The sequence below is a fragment of the Chrysochloris asiatica genome, unplaced genomic scaffold (genome assembly GCF_000296735.1).
Source record: "Chrysochloris asiatica unplaced genomic scaffold, ChrAsi1.0 scaffold00032, whole genome shotgun sequence".
Taxonomy (NCBI): domain Eukaryota; kingdom Metazoa; phylum Chordata; class Mammalia; order Afrosoricida; family Chrysochloridae; genus Chrysochloris; species Chrysochloris asiatica.
The window spans coordinates 13,866,297-13,885,264 of NW_006408550.1; the positions used below are offsets into that span (position 1 = coordinate 13,866,297).

General features: G+C 39.9%; 1 protein-coding gene across 1 annotated transcript in view; it reads right to left on the bottom strand.

Moving 5' to 3' along the window:
- CTTNBP2 (cortactin binding protein 2) overlaps positions 1-18,968 on the bottom strand; it is a 182,049-nt gene that overhangs the window by 90,610 nt on the left and 72,471 nt on the right. The window contains exon 3 of the mRNA XM_006859316.1: positions 10,110-10,334. Coding sequence (XP_006859378.1) covers positions 10,110-10,334 — 225 coding nt within the window. The remainder of the gene's footprint in view (positions 1-10,109; positions 10,335-18,968) is intronic.

Here is an 18,968-nt window from a genome sequence, read left to right on the forward strand (position 1 = left end):
GTCTACTTCTGGTTCATTTGTCTCAGATATTTTATCTTTTTTTCTGGACATGTGCTGATATCGGCATCTGCTTTTGCTTCTTGGACATGTTTAATGTTTATCTGTGGCCCTAATAATTAAGTATGTCTTTTGGTAATTTTTTATGTTTTCTGATTACCTCCAGGAAGATGTAATCAGGATGTGGTCTTCCCTTTTCACTCTCCTTATTGCTTAGCTCAGAGTAACTTTTTTGGGCCTCAGTTGGGCCTGGGCCTCAGAGGTGTGCCTTTTGGGTCTCGGGTGGGTTGGTTGAGCCTAGGGCGGGTGGTTTGGGCCTCTGGGGGCCTGGGTGTCAGTGACTGGGCTGCAAGAGGGTTGGTCCTCGGGCGGGTGGTTTGGTCCTCAGGCAGGTGGTTTGGGCCTCGGGCAGGCGGTTTGGGCCTCAAGGGGCCTGGGTATCAGCAGCTGGGCATAGGGTGGCTTGGGCCTCAGCAGGCGGGTTCGGCAGATTGGGCCTCGGGGGGCCTTGCCTTGGGGACGGGGCTGAAGGCGGGTTGAGTCTCAGGGGCACTGGGCCTTGGAGACCTGGCTACGCAGCGGGTTGGACCTTCGGGTGTTTTGGGCCTTGGTTGGGCCTAGGCCTTTGTGACCAGTCTGTGGGCGGGTTGGGCCTCAGAGCAGGCCTTGGCCTCAGTGGGCAGGCCTGTGCCTTGGGTGTTCCTGAGCCTCGGCGGCTTGGCAGAGGGCTGGTCTAGGCCAGGGCAGGAGAGGGCTGAGGGTAATGGCTGCAGAGAGGTAATGTCCATATTTGATGACGTAAAAAATGCCTCTCTCAGTGTCTCTGTACGGTGGGTACCCCGAATTGCCTGATATCCACACTGATATTCCTCTCTATGTGTTTGGCTTTGTTAGTTTATGCTTCCTTTTCTCTGGAAATGCAGCCTTCTAAGTGGGGTTGCTCTAGCCCTGCATTCCAAGGTCTGCAGGGGGCAAAGGCACTCGCAGGCACAGGCGCGGAAGCGGGAGCTGCGTGCAGGCAGGCAAACGCTTAAAATGCCTGTAATTCCTCAGCAATTTGATCTTTTAAAAAAACAAGTTCAGAATGTTGAAATATAAGATCTTATGTTTGTTCAAGGGCTGTCTGTCTGCTAGACAGAGGTTTCTTATGTGCGATAACGCCCCTTTTCCCCGAGACTGCCCTACCTGAGTTGCCTGGTCAGGGAAGCACCGGAAGTCCCTCTCCCTCATGATACACCTTTGAAGGTGGAAGGAAATATGTGTTGCCGAATTTTAGTTTGAGAACAAAACTACCTGGAGGCCAAGAGGGTTAGGGGCTCCCTGGTGGCATTCGGGTTATCATCAGCAGAATCATGGCATCCACTCACAGTCTTCTGGTCTCATGTGTGTCTCTTCACACCACACATCTTGCTCACAGGATTCCTTCACTATGGGAAGTACACTTGATTTTTAAATGACAACTTTGACTTTACACTTTAGAACCAAATTGAATAAAGCCTTCCAATGGAAGACCAATTCAACTAATTTCCGATATTTCATATGCAGAGAGATGATACAAGCACCAACTAGTCTTTGACATCTTTGTCCTTTCTTCATTTTGCCTCTCGTAAATCCCTGTTTCAGACTAAAACATGTCTTCTTTAATGTGAAATGGCTTCAAAAGTTTGTGGAACAAATTTTGTTATCTTTTAATTCTATTTTTTCACAAACTTTTTGAAACCCCCTTGTATATGTCATGGTTAGAAGAGCACAAGAAGAAGCCACACAATGAATGCCCCTACATGGCTCTCAGCACCTACCATAAGTCACTGTACTGTACTTTCTTTAGCTCCTTATACCATTTAAAGAGGCCTGGTGGTGTAATCAGTTACGTATTAGGCTGCTAACCACAAGGATAGCAGTTCGAATCTACCAGATGTTCTGTGGGAGAAAGAGGAGGCTTTCTGCTCTCATAAATATTTATAGCCTCTGAAATCCTATACAGGGTGAGTTGAAACCGACTCAATGGCACACAAACCACCACAGCCATTGACATCAATGTATATTTCAAACCTCCGCTACTCTCCTCCAAGCCTTACCTAATACCCACTCAATAACCCTCATCTACCCATAGAGACACTTTCATCTGGATAATTCACACCAATTTCCTCTATCTCCTTCTCTTCCCTTAAGCTTATGTCTGTCCCAATAATCCGAGAGAGAAAGGTTTCTATCTCCTGTTGAAAGTCAGCCATTACTTCAGCAATTAGCCTTGCTGATTCTCTTGTCGTTTTGGGGACTTGCTCCATCAGCTATTACATTGCTCTTTGTAAATATTAAACATCTACTCTCTACCCCAGCTCTTTCCAATAAATACATAAACATACTCATCCACTTCAAAATTTAATTTTAAAAAGAGTCCTTGGCCATTTCAGTGCAGAAATAAAGTTAATGTGTGTAAGAGACTAAGAGATAAAATAGTATTGAGTCTGATTCCAGATTTGTGACCTTGGGTACGTTGTCTACAGCTCAGCATTGCTCAGTTCCCTTAGCTGTACATACTAGGGCAGTCATAGTAACTGTAAGATTCAATGAGAAAATGCACATAAAGTACTTCAAATAGTCCCTAACACTTAAAAAAAAAAAACACAGGACATTTTCTACTGAAAATGCAATAGCTATTTGTGCTATTTAAAATGCACTGACTTTTCACAAGTTTTTCCTCCCATAATACATTTAAGGGCTAAAAAAATGAGAAAGTATCTAGAGGATAAACCATATAAAAGCTACAAATGAATATTTTTATAAGTAAGACAGGGATAAAATTCAACAACTGTAAAGCACAGCAGAAAAGTCCACTGTCAGCAATGGTGGAGAATCTTTTATTAGATGAACCCTCCTGCAGAAAACCATTATAAATCTTTGACAAAATATAAGACAATAACTACTTGAAGGCTCCGGAGAGCAATAGAAATTTTGGTAAAATTTATATTCCTCAGTCTTAAGTAAGTGATCTGAGGGACAAAAATACAAAAAGAACCCAAACGATGAAGGACTTCCCATGTTTCTGGCATGAAGAAAAGGCACAATAAACATAAAGGGCTCTGGTCTAACAAACTGGAGATATTGGCTTTGTAGCTTTGAGAGGCACCACAACACAGTGGTGGGCACTGGACTCTAGAGACAGATTTTCTGTACTCAAATACAGGCTTTTTAACTTATTAGTTCTGCAAACATAGTCAAATTCCTTTGCTCAAATTCTCTGCTGTTTCATTTTCCTTAGGTCTACAATGGAGAACCCTGGTGTGTCACTGTAGGATCAGCACTGTATTGTTAACCACAAGGTTGGCAGTTCAAACCCAACAGCTGCTGCTCCGTAACACTATTCAGGATGGCTATGAGTTGGAACCAACTTGACAACACTTAACAACAATAAAATGGGAGAAATAATAGCACCTACGATATAATTTCTAAGGACTAAATGAGTTATTTCAATAGGGCACAACATATACTAAATACTCTGAGCATATTATCATCTCAGGGGAGTCCCTTAATTTCTCTGGATTTGATCATATGACCTTGAAACTACTCTCCCCTTGCCTTTACCAGGAGTCTTTGGTTCTTTCTCGTAATTGTTTACTTTCCTGATCATCAATAAAGTAGTTTTACTTTAATACGGTCAATATGATTCTTTAAAAATTGCTCTAATGGTTTCATTAGTTATATTCATATACATACGGCAAACTGCCTACTATGTACAAGGTACTCGTTTTATTCTACTCTATGACCTAATACAATTTGTTAAGAGCCAATGAAACAGGACCACATACTGCTACAATGTACAAGGAGTCACAGCCTCCTGCACACACAGATGACTTTGCTATGCTACTGTCCAGACAATTGATATCTGCTCACAATCACTTTCAAGTAGCAGCTGAGGGAATCTTTTGTGGAGGAGTGGAATGTGTGGAAGCGCTTAGAAGAACGGATGCAGCTACACTGGTAGTGAGACAGTGGGCGGCTGCTCCAAGAATAGCACCTAGACAAGGAGCCATGAATGAAGAGTCACCAAACACATGTTTTCACAGAATGAAAGTGAAAACTCTGTAGGTGGGAGCAGAGTGGCAATGTAAAGGCAATTAGCTCTAATTCATGGTGGAAAACAGAGAAAAGCACTGTGGTCATTTATAAAACAAGAACACAGAGAACGCGTTTGTCACAGCCATAAAACATTCTGAAGACGCTTGTCTATAGTTCTGTTTGCTCCCCCATACCTAACACTCATTGTACCTTGTCTCCTTCTCTACCTGGTTACCCCAACCACCTGCCCGTCTTATGTGCACAATCAGGTAATCACAGGAATATACAAGAAAATAAATGGAGAACATAACAACATAACATAAACAAATGCATAACAATACACACATTAACTATTAGTTGGTTTTGTGTGTGTGTGTGTGTGTTTGTCTCCTGGAGCTGTAGTACTTTGTGTTTCATTGGCCCCTTCTTCTTAATCTAGAAACTCAAGAGAAGGGAGGTATAATTGGAAAAGAGTTTGTCCTGTTTTGATGCACATGGTCGGGGTGAACTGCACTCTTCTTCAAATCAATGCTCTGGGATCACAGATCTGGTCTGCAGCTCCCCCTTACACTCCATAATGCTGCTGGGGAATCTAAATGCATTCTGAAACATGATAATGAATTATACAAAAAAGACTCAGGGATGGATGGGCCCCAAACAATCACTCATGTATAAAATGTCATAAATAGTGTCCCTAAAACACGTAATTATATAAATGACTCTGAAGCATCTTATTACTAGAAAGCATAAAACTAAAATATACTTATTTATGTATTATAACATGATGTATACAATGAAGTAGAGAGCACTGAATGCAAATGGCAGCATGAAGTACTATTAGTTTTGATAGGAAGAATTATCAAAAGAAACTCAATAGCAAAACAAGTGCTTACATTGTAACTTTTTTTCTGGCCCATTTGCTGTATCTAACCAGAAACCCTTCTTACGTTGCGGGAATTCTCCATTCTATGATTATCCCCTATTGAGGTTAGGCTGTTATTGTTGCTAGGAGCCATCAAGGTGATTTCGACTCGTAGGAACCCATGCGACTGCCCCATATGGTTTCCTAGGCTGTGATCTTTCTGAGAGCAGGTAGATAGGTCCCTCCCCTGCAGAGCATCTGAGTGGGGTCCAACAGCCAACCTTTCAGCTAGCCTGTTGTGACTCCAGGACACCTTATACAGGCTACACTGTTGTGCTATTATGTGTCATCAAGTTGACTGCAGCTCTTTGCGACCCTACGTACTACAAAACAAAACATGGCCTGGTCCTGTGCCATTCTCACAAATATTGCTACGCTTGTTCCCATCCCTACAGCCACTGTGCCAGCTCATCTTACTGAGGATCTCTTCTTTGTTGTTGACTCTCTACTTCACCAAGCATGATGTCCTTCTCTAGGGACTTTTCCCTCCTGATAACATGCCCAAAGTATGTGAAGCAAAGTCTTGTCACTCTTGCTTTTAAGGAGCATTCTGGCCCTTGAATTATGGTGTTGGCAAAGAATACTGAATATACATAAACCGTCAGAAAAAAAAAGAGAGACCACATTTGCCCAATGTTTTTTTCGTCTTCCTTGTATCTAAGGAGGAGATATGATGGCTAAGGCTGACCAATCAGATGCAGGTGCCCTAGGGTTCAAACTGGGTGAAGAAGCATAGTGAGTGGTACACCACATGGGACCCCGAACTGTGGTATCAGTGCTGCTTGGTGTGCAAGCTCCAGTGCTAGTTAGCACAAGCATCACCCACCTGCTAAAGAGCAGCCGCGGAGTGAGCTTTTGTTTGTGGTGCTTGCTGGTTAGGCTGGTCCCCAACATTCCCAGCACTGCTGTGAAAAACTGTCAGGCAACTGATACTCTGTAGAAGTCAATACACTGCCTTTCTGGTTAAATCAAGAGGTACTGGCTGCACTTGATTACAACTCAGAGTCTATGCCAGGATGTGGTTGTTAAGCTGTTTTTGCATGGGTTTGGACTCATGATGACTCCTTCAAATAAAGAACAAAACTTTGCCCAGTTCTGCGTTATCTTCATGGTCACTACTATGCCCAAGTCCACTGCTGTGTCCACTGTGTATTTAGAGTGTCTTCTGGCCTAGAAAGGAGTCCTGGTGCTCGCTGGTTAAAGATCTCAGCTGCTAACCTAAACGTTGGTGGTTCTAACACACCAGTCACTACAAGGGAGAAAGATGTGCCAGTCGGCTTCTGTAAAGATTGACAACCTTGGAAATCTTATTGAGTGTTCTAGTCTGCCATCTAGGGGCACTATGAATCAGAATTGATTTGATGGCAGTGAGCTTGGTTTTAGTCCATCCTAGAGGGCTCATCTTCTAAGGAGCTCTGGTAGCGTAGTGGTTACGAATCGGGCTGCGAACCTTAAGGTCAGCGGTTCGAAACTACCAGCCGCTCCGTGGGAGAAAGATGAGGCTTTCTACTCCCGTAAAGATTTACACCCTCGGAAACCCTGTACAGGGTCGCTATGGGTCGGACCCGACTCGATGGCACTTAACAACAACAACAGAGGGCTCATCTTCTAGCAGTGTGGCACCGTGGGATAAGGACTCAATCTCAAGGTTGATTTGAATCATAAGGATGGCAGTTCAAACTCACCAGCCACTCCTTGGAAACAGGGTCGCTATGAATCAGAATCGACTTGATAGCATTTAACAACAACAACAACAACAACAAAGCTTATATTAGCTAATTTATCTAAGAAGGTTGCCAGGCCTTTCTTCCTAGTCTGTCTTAGCTGAAAGTTCACTGAAATCTGTCTGATCTCAGTGATCCTTTTGGTATTTGAGATAGCAGTGGTACAGCTCCCAGCATCATAACAATACCACCTTAGGGAGAAATGGGCAGACAAGTGGTGGACTAGCAGGGACTGCCATGCAACTGATCTAATTATTCTGAGCTGACACCTAAAAGACTCTGTAGTTAACACTCAGAGTTAGTCTTGGCTTTCATCAGTGAAAAGGATTGTTCCCTTCTTAAGTTCCTAGTAATTTTTGGCTTTCAAAGAATCTATTCAGATTAAAGTGTTGTTCCTAGTTCAGTGCTAGAAATTATGCTTTTAAGTATGGATGAAATGTTTGAAAAAAATATTTACTTCCTCCCTAGTGTTCAAGTAAATTAGAGTAAAAACTCTATTAACAGATGATATGTCAGATTAAAAAAAAAAAAAAAATCCAAATGTCTTCCCACCCTAGGTTACTGGCTTAAAATGGGAAATAGATTGTCCTAGGCAGAATTCCCCATGAGCTTACTCAAAGTGGCTTTACAGGATCAGTCCATTTGCCAAACTGGCTTTTGCCCAAATTTCCCTGGCACACAAATGACCACACAGTTAAGCCTCCTATTAACAGTCTCAGCAGGAACCAGGAACCAAAGCATGAATGAGCATGGCGTCTCTTCTCCCGCCCTGAGAGGCTGACCAGAGTCACGTTCAGGCCAAATGCCCTAGAATTACTAAAGAGATAGGTCTGGTGTCAGATAATAAATTATTGAATTGTAGATAATAGGGCCTTTAATTCCCCAGACTTTTGCTCTGGCAGTAACTTAGAGAACTGGACTCATTTATAAAACTGATTTTTTTTTTTTTTTTTCCTTACTGCTTTTAGATTTCAAGACTGACAGTCCAGATGCAAGGGGATTGAAGATACTAGGATGAAATATTTACTTTTCAGACTGAAAGTTGTTGTTAAGTGCCGTCGAGTCGATTTCAATCCATAGTAACCCTGTATAGGGTGGGTTTCCAAGGTGTAGCTGGTGAGCTTGAACCAACAACCTTGCAGTTCAAATGGCTTTGTAGTCTGATACATTAGCCCACAGAGCCAAACAGGCAATTTTGTTGCTTAAAGAAAATACAGGTTTGGTGTTCCTGGTCCTATTAATTGATGTGGTATTTTCTTTATAAGTAGAAACAGGGCAAGAGTGCAAATTGTCTAAAGCTTCTGACATGCTATAATTTATTGAAATGTCCCTTATGGACTTCCTGTCCAGGTGACCCTACACTGAGGCTACAAAGCCAATGAATTTCACCATAAAGGACTCCTGTATTCCCATAATGTGAAGGAGGCAGACCACTGGTTCAATTCACATCAGGCTCCTGGACCCATAAGACAGAAAACATTTCATTCCCAGCCAGGTTGGAAAAGGCCCAGTCATTTAGAAACAAACAGGATGTAAATTGATTAAAAAAAAAAAAAAAAGGTTAGATAATAAAACCTTTCATTCAACTAGAAATGAGTTTCTTCTACTTTCTTTTTCCTTAAAAGAGAAATGGTAAATAAAATGGAGAACTACCAGTAAAATTTGGTATGGGTGCATTTCCTACAGAGCAAATGAAAACAAAAGTATTTCCTTGAGTTTTGATACCACAGCATAAAAGGTTTATTATGAAAGAGTTCGTTCGACATGTTAAGAACATAATTGAAATGTATCCCATCCAAGAAATACAAATGAGTCTCTGTGACATCAGCTGAGACACACAGGCTCTTGGTTATGTGGTTTGTGGGGATTTTTGCAAACCTCCAGAGACCTCAGTGGTTTTCTGCAGGGCTTCATAGAAAGTTTACAAAATCCAGAGTGAAATTATTTCATTGTGGCTCACATCCATAGAAGGCCTTCTCTTCTTCCTTAATATTTTCTCCAGAGCTTCTGGTTTTATACCATGTGACATACTGAGGAAGAGGTTTGCTTTTATGTAACACCTACACCAAAACCTTGGCATACATATATTTATGCAAGGATATAATAACAGGGAAAAGAAACATTCACACTGTATCACGATATCATAAACACTCACTATATAGTGCATTCGAGTTAATGTCTGCCAGGTGTTTAATGTCAGATATATAAGGGTTCTCTGGAAAGGATAAATAAATGTTTTAATTTATGCTTTAATAATGCTTGAAAGAGCATATTCATCTGAATTCTAGGAATACTAAGCAGCAGTAACTTCTCTGACTTCCTCGCCCTCTTTTCAAACACAGGAACTCAGCACCATCTCCGAAGGGTAAAATCTACTCATCAATAACCTTATGACTGATCTCAGTAAGTTCTGATGACACCTGGTACTCTTTGAACCATGTATTCAAGTGTGATGAATCGACATGCATTGTTGGGGGCGGGGGGTTAGGAGAGATTGGTTTAAAGGAAACACATGTGAACAGGAGCCTGGAGGTCTGTGTGTGACACGCCAGGCAGACCCCAGATGCAGGTTTGAGACTAACCAGGGCTGGAGGCTGACAGACTGAGAGATGGAGAACATGCACACTTTCATTCTATTCACCCTCCAAAGAAATGAAATGAAATGAAAAACTGAAGTAAAACAATCAAGTAAAAATGATTTGTAATTGCAAAGAGACCTTTCAGACAGAAGCTGTTTTGATAAAATAACCTGCGGGTATTACCACACGATCAGAGAATCCTGATTAAATTGCTGCATTACCTGCCATTGAGCAACCAAACACATGCTCATGGGTGTTTGGCAAGGGCTGTTCAATAAAAACAGGTCCATATTTTAAAGAAAGCATCAGAGGAATAATCACAGGAAGAAAAATCTTTGTAAAATGTTTTTGTGGGCGAAGTGTTATTTTTATCTTGAATTACATTTTTTAAAGGATACCAGAATATTGTCAGCATTCTGTATTTCTAAATCCTTAACCCTACACTTCTTGGAGGCTAACAACATAGAGGATCTGTAGGATAAGCACAGGACTGCTAAACACAAGGTTGGCAGTACTAGCCCACCAGCCACTCAGTGGGGGAAAAGATGAGGCTTCCTGTTCCCATAAAAATCTATAGCCTCAGAAACCCTATACAGCGTCCATCAGCAACAACACTACTTCCTGAAAATATTTTGGAGCAAACAATAAACTTAGCTTTCTCATCCCGCTGGGCTCAAACATAACAGTAATTGTGAGGATGGCCCAGGACCGGGTGATATTTCAGTCCATGAGCACTGGGTCACGATGAGTGGGAAGTGATGATGTAAGGGCACTTAACAACAACAACACTGAGTCACAGAGAAGATAACAATTTAAAAGTTGCAATACCTTCTTTTGTCTGCTCTCAGCAGCAGCCAGCTGTGTGGACATCCGCTCCTGCATCTTTCTGCAGTGGGCCATGACAGCTTCAAGGATGGAGAGAGGATTGGTACAAACTGGTTTCTTGTCTTTATCCCCGGCACCTGCTTCATAGTCTCTCTGTAATGCCAGGAATGGGTCATTTAAGTTATATCTTCCATACCGTTCCTGGATAAATACCTCCTTCCGACGAGCCTAGAACAGAATCAGAGAAATACATTGTAGAAAGGTATGAAATTATATTGAATAAAGACATTTATATTAATGTGCTGTGATTACTCTTCCAAATGATATTCACAACTGTGTTGCTGTGCGTAACGGCTTAAGATGTCAGGTCATGAGCAAGGAAATGAGACCCCAACTTGTGGCCAATATGGCACGCTATCTGGTCTACTTTCAAATGTTCTTCCTCTAAGAAACCATCGCCACCACCAATTGTCAACTCATGGTGAGATGCATATATGTCAGAATACAACTGTGCTCCATAGAGTTTTCAACGGCTGAGCTTTTGGAAGATCCCCAAGCTTTTCTCCTAAGGTGTCACTGGATGGACGAGAACTACCAACCGAGTAGCCACGCTCACTAGCTGTCTGCACCACCCAGAGACAATGGTCTTTTCAATAATAAATAATTCCTCCTTAAGACTCTTTTGTATTGTTGTCACTAAGTGCCACAGAGTCAGTTTCAAACCTGTATAATAGGGTTTGGGAGGGGCAGCCGGAGGATTTAAATCACTGACATTATTGTTAGCAGTCCAATGCTTATACTACAGTGCCATTCCAGGACTACATTTGATCTATAGGTCCAGTCTTTTCTAATTTAAAATAAATTCAGAATTATCAATAATTAAAATAATTTTTAGCAGACTTTAAAAAAGCTAACAGAATTAGCCCTATACTTAAAAGACTTAAGATATTTCAACTAAAAACTATTACCACACTAATAGTGTAATAACTGCTGTACACAAAATTACAAAGATATTTTCTATAGAAGAAAATACTTCCTGAAATATTTTATGGGAAAAAAGTGACAATATTCATATTATGTAAAGTTTGATCAATTATAAAGGCCTTCAAAAAAATTAAAAATATGTAAATATTTCCCATCATAAAAGGGCAGCAGTCCATGGCGCACTGACACCAGGACTTTACAAAATACAAATAAAAATGTTTCAACAAACTAATGCAGTGATAGAGGTACAAACTAATTTATGCGAAGAAATTTTGAAGACAGCTACCTGACCATCCAATTGGAATAGACCTATATTTGTACCCATTCCAAAGAAAGGTGACCCAACAGAACGCAGAAACCATCGAATAATATCATTAGTATTACATGCAAGTACAGTTTTTCTGGAGATAATTCAACAATGGTTGCAGTAGTACATCAACAAGGATGTACTACTAAAAATTATCACAACAAAGCTGCCAGAAATTCAAGGTAGATCAGAAGAGCACATGAAACAAGGGATTATCATTGAAGATGTCAGATGAATCTTGGCTAAAAGGGAATACCAGAAAGATGCTTGTTTATGCTTTAGTTATTAAGCAAAGGATTTCAACTGTGTGGATCATAACAAACTATGGATAATATTGAATAGAATGGGTATTCCAGTACATTTCATTGTGCTATGATGAACCTATACATAGACCATGAGGCAGTTGCTCAAACAGAACAAAATTATTCAAAATCAGGTAAGGTGTATTCTCTTTTTCACCATACTTATTCGATCTGTATGCTGAGCAAATAATTCAAGAAGCTGAATTATATGAAGAAGAACGTGGCATCAGGATTGAAGGAGGACTCATTAACAACCTATGATATGCTGTTGATACAATCTTGCTTGCTCGAATAGAAGAGGACCTGAAATACTTACTGATGACGATCAAAGACTACAGCCATCTATATGGATTGCACCCCAAGGTAAAGAAAATACAAAATTCTCACAAGTGGACCAATGAATAACATTATGGTAAACGGACAAAAGATTGAATTTGTCAAAGACTCACTTTGCTTGGATTGACAATTAGCACTTACAGCAGCAGCAGTCAAGACATCAAAAGTCTTATTGAATTAGGCAAATCTGATGCAAAAGAACAAAGAGACTTTGAGGGCTAAGGTGCGCCTAACCCAAGCCATGGTATTTTCAATCACCTCCTGGTCCAGGATCAGCCCTGGATCGTAAATCACAAGATTGGCAGTTCAAATTCACCTGCTACTCCTAGGAAACCCTATACATGGTCACTATGAGTTAGAACCAGCTTGACGGCACTTAACAAAAACATATGAATTTGAAAGTTGGACAACAGTGTGTCATTGTAGGGTAAGCACTGGACTGCTAACCACAAGGTCAGCAGTTCAAACCCACCAGTCGCTCCTATATAGGGTCACTAAGAGTTGGAACTGGTCTGACAGCATTTAACAATAATATTACAGAAGAATTTGAATTATGGTGTTAGGGGGAATATTGAAAGTACCATGGACTTTCAGAAGAACAAACAAATCTGTCTTGGAAGAAGTTAAACCAGAATATTCCTTAGAATTGAGGTTGGTGAGACTTTGTCTCAAATATGTTGGACATGTATCAAGAAGGGACCAATGCCTGGAAAAGGACATCGTGTTTGGTAAAGTGGAGGATCAGCAAGGAGGAGCAAGATCCCCAAAGACATGGATTGAGACAGTGGCAACAAAATCGGGCTCAAATAATAATCTGAGGCTGGTGGGGATCAGGCAGTGTTTTGTTCTGTTGGGCACAGGGTCACTATGAGTTGGAACCGACTCAAAGGCATCTAATAGCAACATAGTTCACAGGATCTCAGGAAAAAACGTAGCTTCATTTTTCTTTAAATGTCACCAGCATTAAAGTTAATTTCTCGCCCCTATAATGAGCACCAAATGCAATTTTCTATAATTAGTCTACAACAGTCTGCATTAAAATGGGAAACAGCAGTAGACACATATTGAAAATCAGCCACATTTTCCTAACTTAGGTCATGTTGGAAAAGCCACTAGGAAAAAAAAATTCCGTCACTGCCAATGGAAAAACTAAACTACTTTTTCAATAAATTAAGCTTAATTGTCCAAGATATTAAACATGTTTTCTAAAGCTACATTACATACAGTTTCTCACTTTATAAGCAATTGCCCTGAACAACTAAACTTTTCCATTTTTAGACTCCTGTCAGCAAGCCAGCTACTAGCTAAACACAAGTTACTATGATGAATGGGAAAATTTAACGTCTCTTTTCCTATTACCAAATTGGATTAAGAAATAAAAATCATAAAAGGTTTCATTTCTCCATCGCATTTAGGTTAGCTTTTAGAGATCATTTTAAATTTCAAAGACAGCAAAGTTTATGAGCATCTAGATTCTTCAAATTCAATTATGTAATCAATACACTGAATTGAGTATCACTTGAAAATAAAATTTCAAAAGTAATTTTATTTTGTCCTTCACTTCTCTCTTACAATTGATTCAATGTAGTAGTCCTTTCCCCACCTCTGGATGAAAACTTGAATAGCCCATGATTTTTCCTAACCACTTTTCATTAATAGAAGTTCTATCCTCACTTAAAGTTAAAAAAAAAAATCTCAATTTGGAATGCAAACATCCATCTTCATTCAGTGGTTTAACAGCTTCCCTTCCCAGCTCAGATCTGCTGTAGGCTCGTGTCCAATATCTGGCATGGGAGTGTATATGACAACCTCTCTCTTTTTAATCATGAATTTCTGCCCTCTTTCAAAGCTGTATTTATTCCACTTTGGCTTGGTAGGGACTAGAGGTGGATGAAGGACAAGAGGTAAGAGGAACAGGAATATTTTACCTGGTTAGTTCAGTTGGTAAGTGCGCTTTATGACTTCTTCAGAGAACCATCCCTTCTTCCACAGACGTGCCTTTCATCTATCTCCTCCAATGTAGGCCATCAACTCAGGACCCACTCACTCACTGCCATCAAGTCAACTTTGACTCACAGCATCCCTAGAAACTCTTAGGAAGCCTACATGACTTGCAGGATCCAGTGCAAAATGAAAATGTGAGTCTCTGTTTTAAATTGGTTAAGCATTTCAAGATGGCAACCACTCACCATTCAACCAAGAACAAGGCTCAGTTTCACTGCACAAGTTGCTTGCATACCAGTTACACCAGCTCTGTGTTGTTAATATTTCCTATTCCTTACGAGTTGGAATTGACTTGGGCTTGATAGCAACTTTTTTTTTTTTTTTTAAACGTAGCATCTAGAATCCAGTTTTTATCAGCTGAGATTTATTTTCTTTCCAGACTTCTCTACTGAATAGAATCTTAAACAACCTCATTGCCACTCTTTGATGCCCATGATCCAACCTGGTCTACAGGGAAGACCCATGCATCTTTAGCTAAACAAAATCTGTGAGTGCCGGATGACTACAGCCACCAACCACCTCTCATTCACTTGCACTAAAGGGCTGCTTTGTCTTAGACCCATTCCCATTCAGCCCACCAAGCCCTTCAGGAGAACGCCATTACATCCTCAAATTCTTTCCTTGAAGCTCTTCTCTCTGAACTGCAGAAGGGAACGGTAACTGGATGGGACAAGAAAACATTCTCTCTGATCTCCAGTAACCAGATTCTTGATGCCCTCATTGTGAGTAAGGGGTTTAAAAGACTTAAAACTGCATTTCAAATATTGCGTCCCAAAATTTGAATCCTGATCTTCCCTTTAGTATTGTTATTATGTGCCATCGAGTCGGATTTGCATACAGTTTTAAACAGTTGATTTTAGGGTCTGAAAATGTTTAATACCATATATTTTCTTTACAAGTGAAACAGTTATACATGTATGTTTTATTACTGCGTTTTGTTTTGCTTTAAAATAATTACCTTTAGCTGTAAACACTGTACATTGTAAGACTGTGTTAAATATGGGCTTTTTTTAATTGCTGAAAATGTTTGTATAATTATATGTTTATAAAATTATGAACATAAAACTGCCATTTAACCTAAATGTTACATAATTAACATCTGTATAATGAAGCGCAAGACACATACACTACTGTTGATGGGTACCCTTGAATTGATTCCAACTTAAAGGGACCCCACTGACAAAGTAGAACTACTGGATCTTTCTCCCATGATGCTGCTAGCTGCAGCAAGTAGTCGAAATCCCTTTTAAGGTGGGGGGTTGCAATCCCTTTAGCCTATAGCCTTTCTATCAGGCTTATCAATGAAAATCATAATTTCCCATCTTGACTATGATGAAAATAATATGGCATGAAGACAGATGTCATAGAGTCATGTGTCAGAAGCATTCATGACATGCTGTTGTTGTTTAAGTGCTGTTGAGTCAATTCCGACTCATAGCGACCCTGTATAGGGTCACAGGTCACTATGAGGTTTAAAAGACTTTAAATCTTGGCCAGAGCAGAAAGCCTCATTTTTCTCTTATGCAGTAACTGGTGGGTTCAAATCACCAACCCTGTGGCTCTCAGTCCAGTGTTTATCGCATTGTTGTGTTGTGAAGTGCCGTTGAGTCGATTCCAACCCATATCGACCCTGTATAGGGTTTCCGAGGAGCAGCTGATGAGCTTGAACTACTGATCTTGCAGTTCAAACACCTTTGCAGTCTGGCACATTAACCCACAGTGCCACACCAGGATCCCATAGTACGTAACAAATTATCTAATGTCTGATTTTTAAAATATCTTTACATATTTTATATTAGAATAAAATATGCCTATCTAGATCTTCATTGACTTTTACCAGGGAGAAATAGAAAATGATTCTTGTATATCTACATACCACAATCCAAGTGGATGAGTTTGCTCAGTTGGAGGAAGATAGACCATACATATATTCACTTATAAAACTTAAAGTTATTTGGAAATATCAATCCAATAATCAGTGTCTCCATTATTAGAATGCTAAGCAGCAGTGACACACTCAAATGCCTGAACCCCACAGAGATAAAACGTCACCATCGAGTTGACTGCAACTCAAAAGTGACCTCATTTACGGTTTCTGAGACTATAAATCTTTACAGGTTAACAAACAAACAAACAAACAAACAAAAAAATGACCTCTCTTATGTCATCTTACTTTGTAACATAGTTGCTAGTTGCCATCTCAGGGCAATTCCGTGTGTGTGGATTCGAACGATCCTCCACAGAGATTTCAGGGCTGTGACCGTTCAGAAGCAGACTGCCAGGACTGTCTTCAGAGATGCCATGAGGTGGATTTGAACTGCCAACCTTTTCAGCTAGTAGTCGAGAACTTATCTGTTTTACCACCCAGAAACTCCTTTGTAACAGAGAAGGCTTTATAGTCCACAGATTACAAAAATACTGAATACCAAATATTTAATGCCACAAGTTCCATTCCTAAATCGACTTTATACATAAACAGGACAGTCAGGTATGGTTCTTATCTAACACCAATTAGTTAACTATTTGTCTTGGTATCTAGTATATAGGAGTCTTGGTATAGTGCTGTATGATAAACACTGGACAGCTAACCACAAGGTCAGCAGTTCAAACCCACCAGCCTCTTCTAAGAAACCCTAAACAGGGTCACTATGAGTTGGAACCCACTTGGCACTTAACAACAAAAGCATGTACTGTATCTTTCAATGTATAAAATACATTTAACAAAGACTTTCAGATACACCAAAAGACCTGTAGGGTAATAATACAGTAACAGTAAAAATGTTTTGGTTCATACCACAAAGTAGCACCTGTTTATTACTATAAAACTTGTATGTTCCTCAAATTTTCAGTATGATAGGCTTTATAGGGGCTGGTTCCTAACTATTAGTTGTATATATTTTGGACATTCATAATGTGGGGACTGAATGTATGTACAATGTTACTTTTAATAAGGGCAGATCAACAATAGGGCCATGCTTAACTATATAAGAAGACCATACAACAAAAATTGACTTTATCATACTAGGTGGCAAGAAGTCCTCTGTTACAGAAGGAAGAGCTGAATGTGGAGATGCCTTTCTAGTTTATGCATCAGAATTGATTTGAGAATAAAATGCATTTCAGGGAAATGAGTCATTACAAAGATACAGACCCTAATTATAAAAGCAGACTCTGAAAGGAATGTTTAAACCTAACTACACTGATAAATAAAAACAGAATCTAAAGTTTTAGGAAATCTTACCAAGTGACAGGCAAGAAGTAAACATATGGTTATTGTGAGAAGATCTGACAGATAGAGTTTCCACCTCTGTTTTTCGCTGTTTGATAAAGTTAATTCAAATAAGTTGGGCATGTCAGGAACACGAAATGCAATACCGGTTGTGTTCAGTTGCTTCTGAGTCATGATGACCCCATGTATAACAGAACAGAACTGTGTTCTATAGGGTTGTAAAGTGGCTGATATTTTGGAAGTAGATCCTCAGACTTTCTTCAGAAAAGCCTCTGGGTAGACTCAAACCCCCAAACTTTCAGTTCATAGCTCAGCATGCTAACTATCTGTACCACTGCCACAGACATGATTCCAACTTATATGGATCCTATGCCAGCTTTCTGATGGGAGCAGATAGTATCTTTCTCCAGTGGAGTGGCGGGTGGGTTTGAACTGCAGACCTTATGCTTGGAAGCCCAATGGCTAACTCATAGTGTCTCCCGGGCTCCTTAAAATAGGATACTAAAATCGGCATTAAAAAAAACAAACAGGCAGCCTGGTGGCACAGTGGGTTGCATGGGGGCTGCAACTTAAATGATATAAAATATAATGCCAATTCATTAAAAAAAATATTGAAAAACTTACATGGGAAATAATTTTACCTTATGTAAAGTTGGAATGATTCTGTAACATTTAAAAAATAATAGTAATAAAAGGTAACCTTTATTGAGAGTTTATTACTTATTGCTAGGTGCTCTATATTGATTTTCTCCTAACAGTAAGTCCAAGGGCTAGCCAATACTTTAATTCACAACTAAGACTAAGATCAATTTACTTGCTCAAGGTCACTTCAGTTGGAGCTGAAATCCAATTTGGGTAGTCTCCTTCCAAAATCTTTTAAACTCTCACTCTACTAATTAAAATATGAGTGTTTTGGGAACATAAGAAAAAGCTTTAAAAAATATGTTTTTACATTACTATTCACAAACCAGTCCAAAGAAATGGGGTTTAAAAGAAAGACAAAACATGACTTCAGGCTCTTAAGAACGTAAAAGTTTTTTTTATATGCTCTATAAGTACTTTCGTGGTGTGACACTGTGGGTTAATGCACCAGCCTGCAAAGTCGTATGAACTACAAGGTCGGTGGTTCAAGCTCACCAGTTGCTCCTTGGAAACCCTATACAGGGTCACTATGGGTCGGAACCGACTTGACGGCACTTCACAACAACAACAACTTAAGTGCTTTCCTCTCCATTGACCATGTTGTTATTGTGTAACAACAACCCCAATATGTACTTTCATCACTACTGACCATACACTAACCTAATTGGATCAGACATGAACAGGTGCCCTCCATGCTCCAAGATTTTTCAGAAGATTCGGAAAATATATCATTTAAGGAGCCCTGGTGTGGTACTGTAGGATAAGCACTGGATGGCTAGCCTCAAGGTCCATGGCTCAAACCCACCAGTCACTCCTTAGAAATCCTATACTGGATTGCTATGAGTCAGACCCACTGGATGGGCACTTATCTAAAACAACAATGTATCATTTAAATGCAAAATACAACTCAATCTTTAAAATGGTTTTCAGCAGAGGAGTAGAATAGATGAGATGGAAGGAAGAATCAGTGAGCTGGAAGACAAGTCTCTCAATACCACTAAGATAGAAGAACAAACACACACAAAAAAAAAGAGTAAAAAAATTCAGAGGAAGGACTA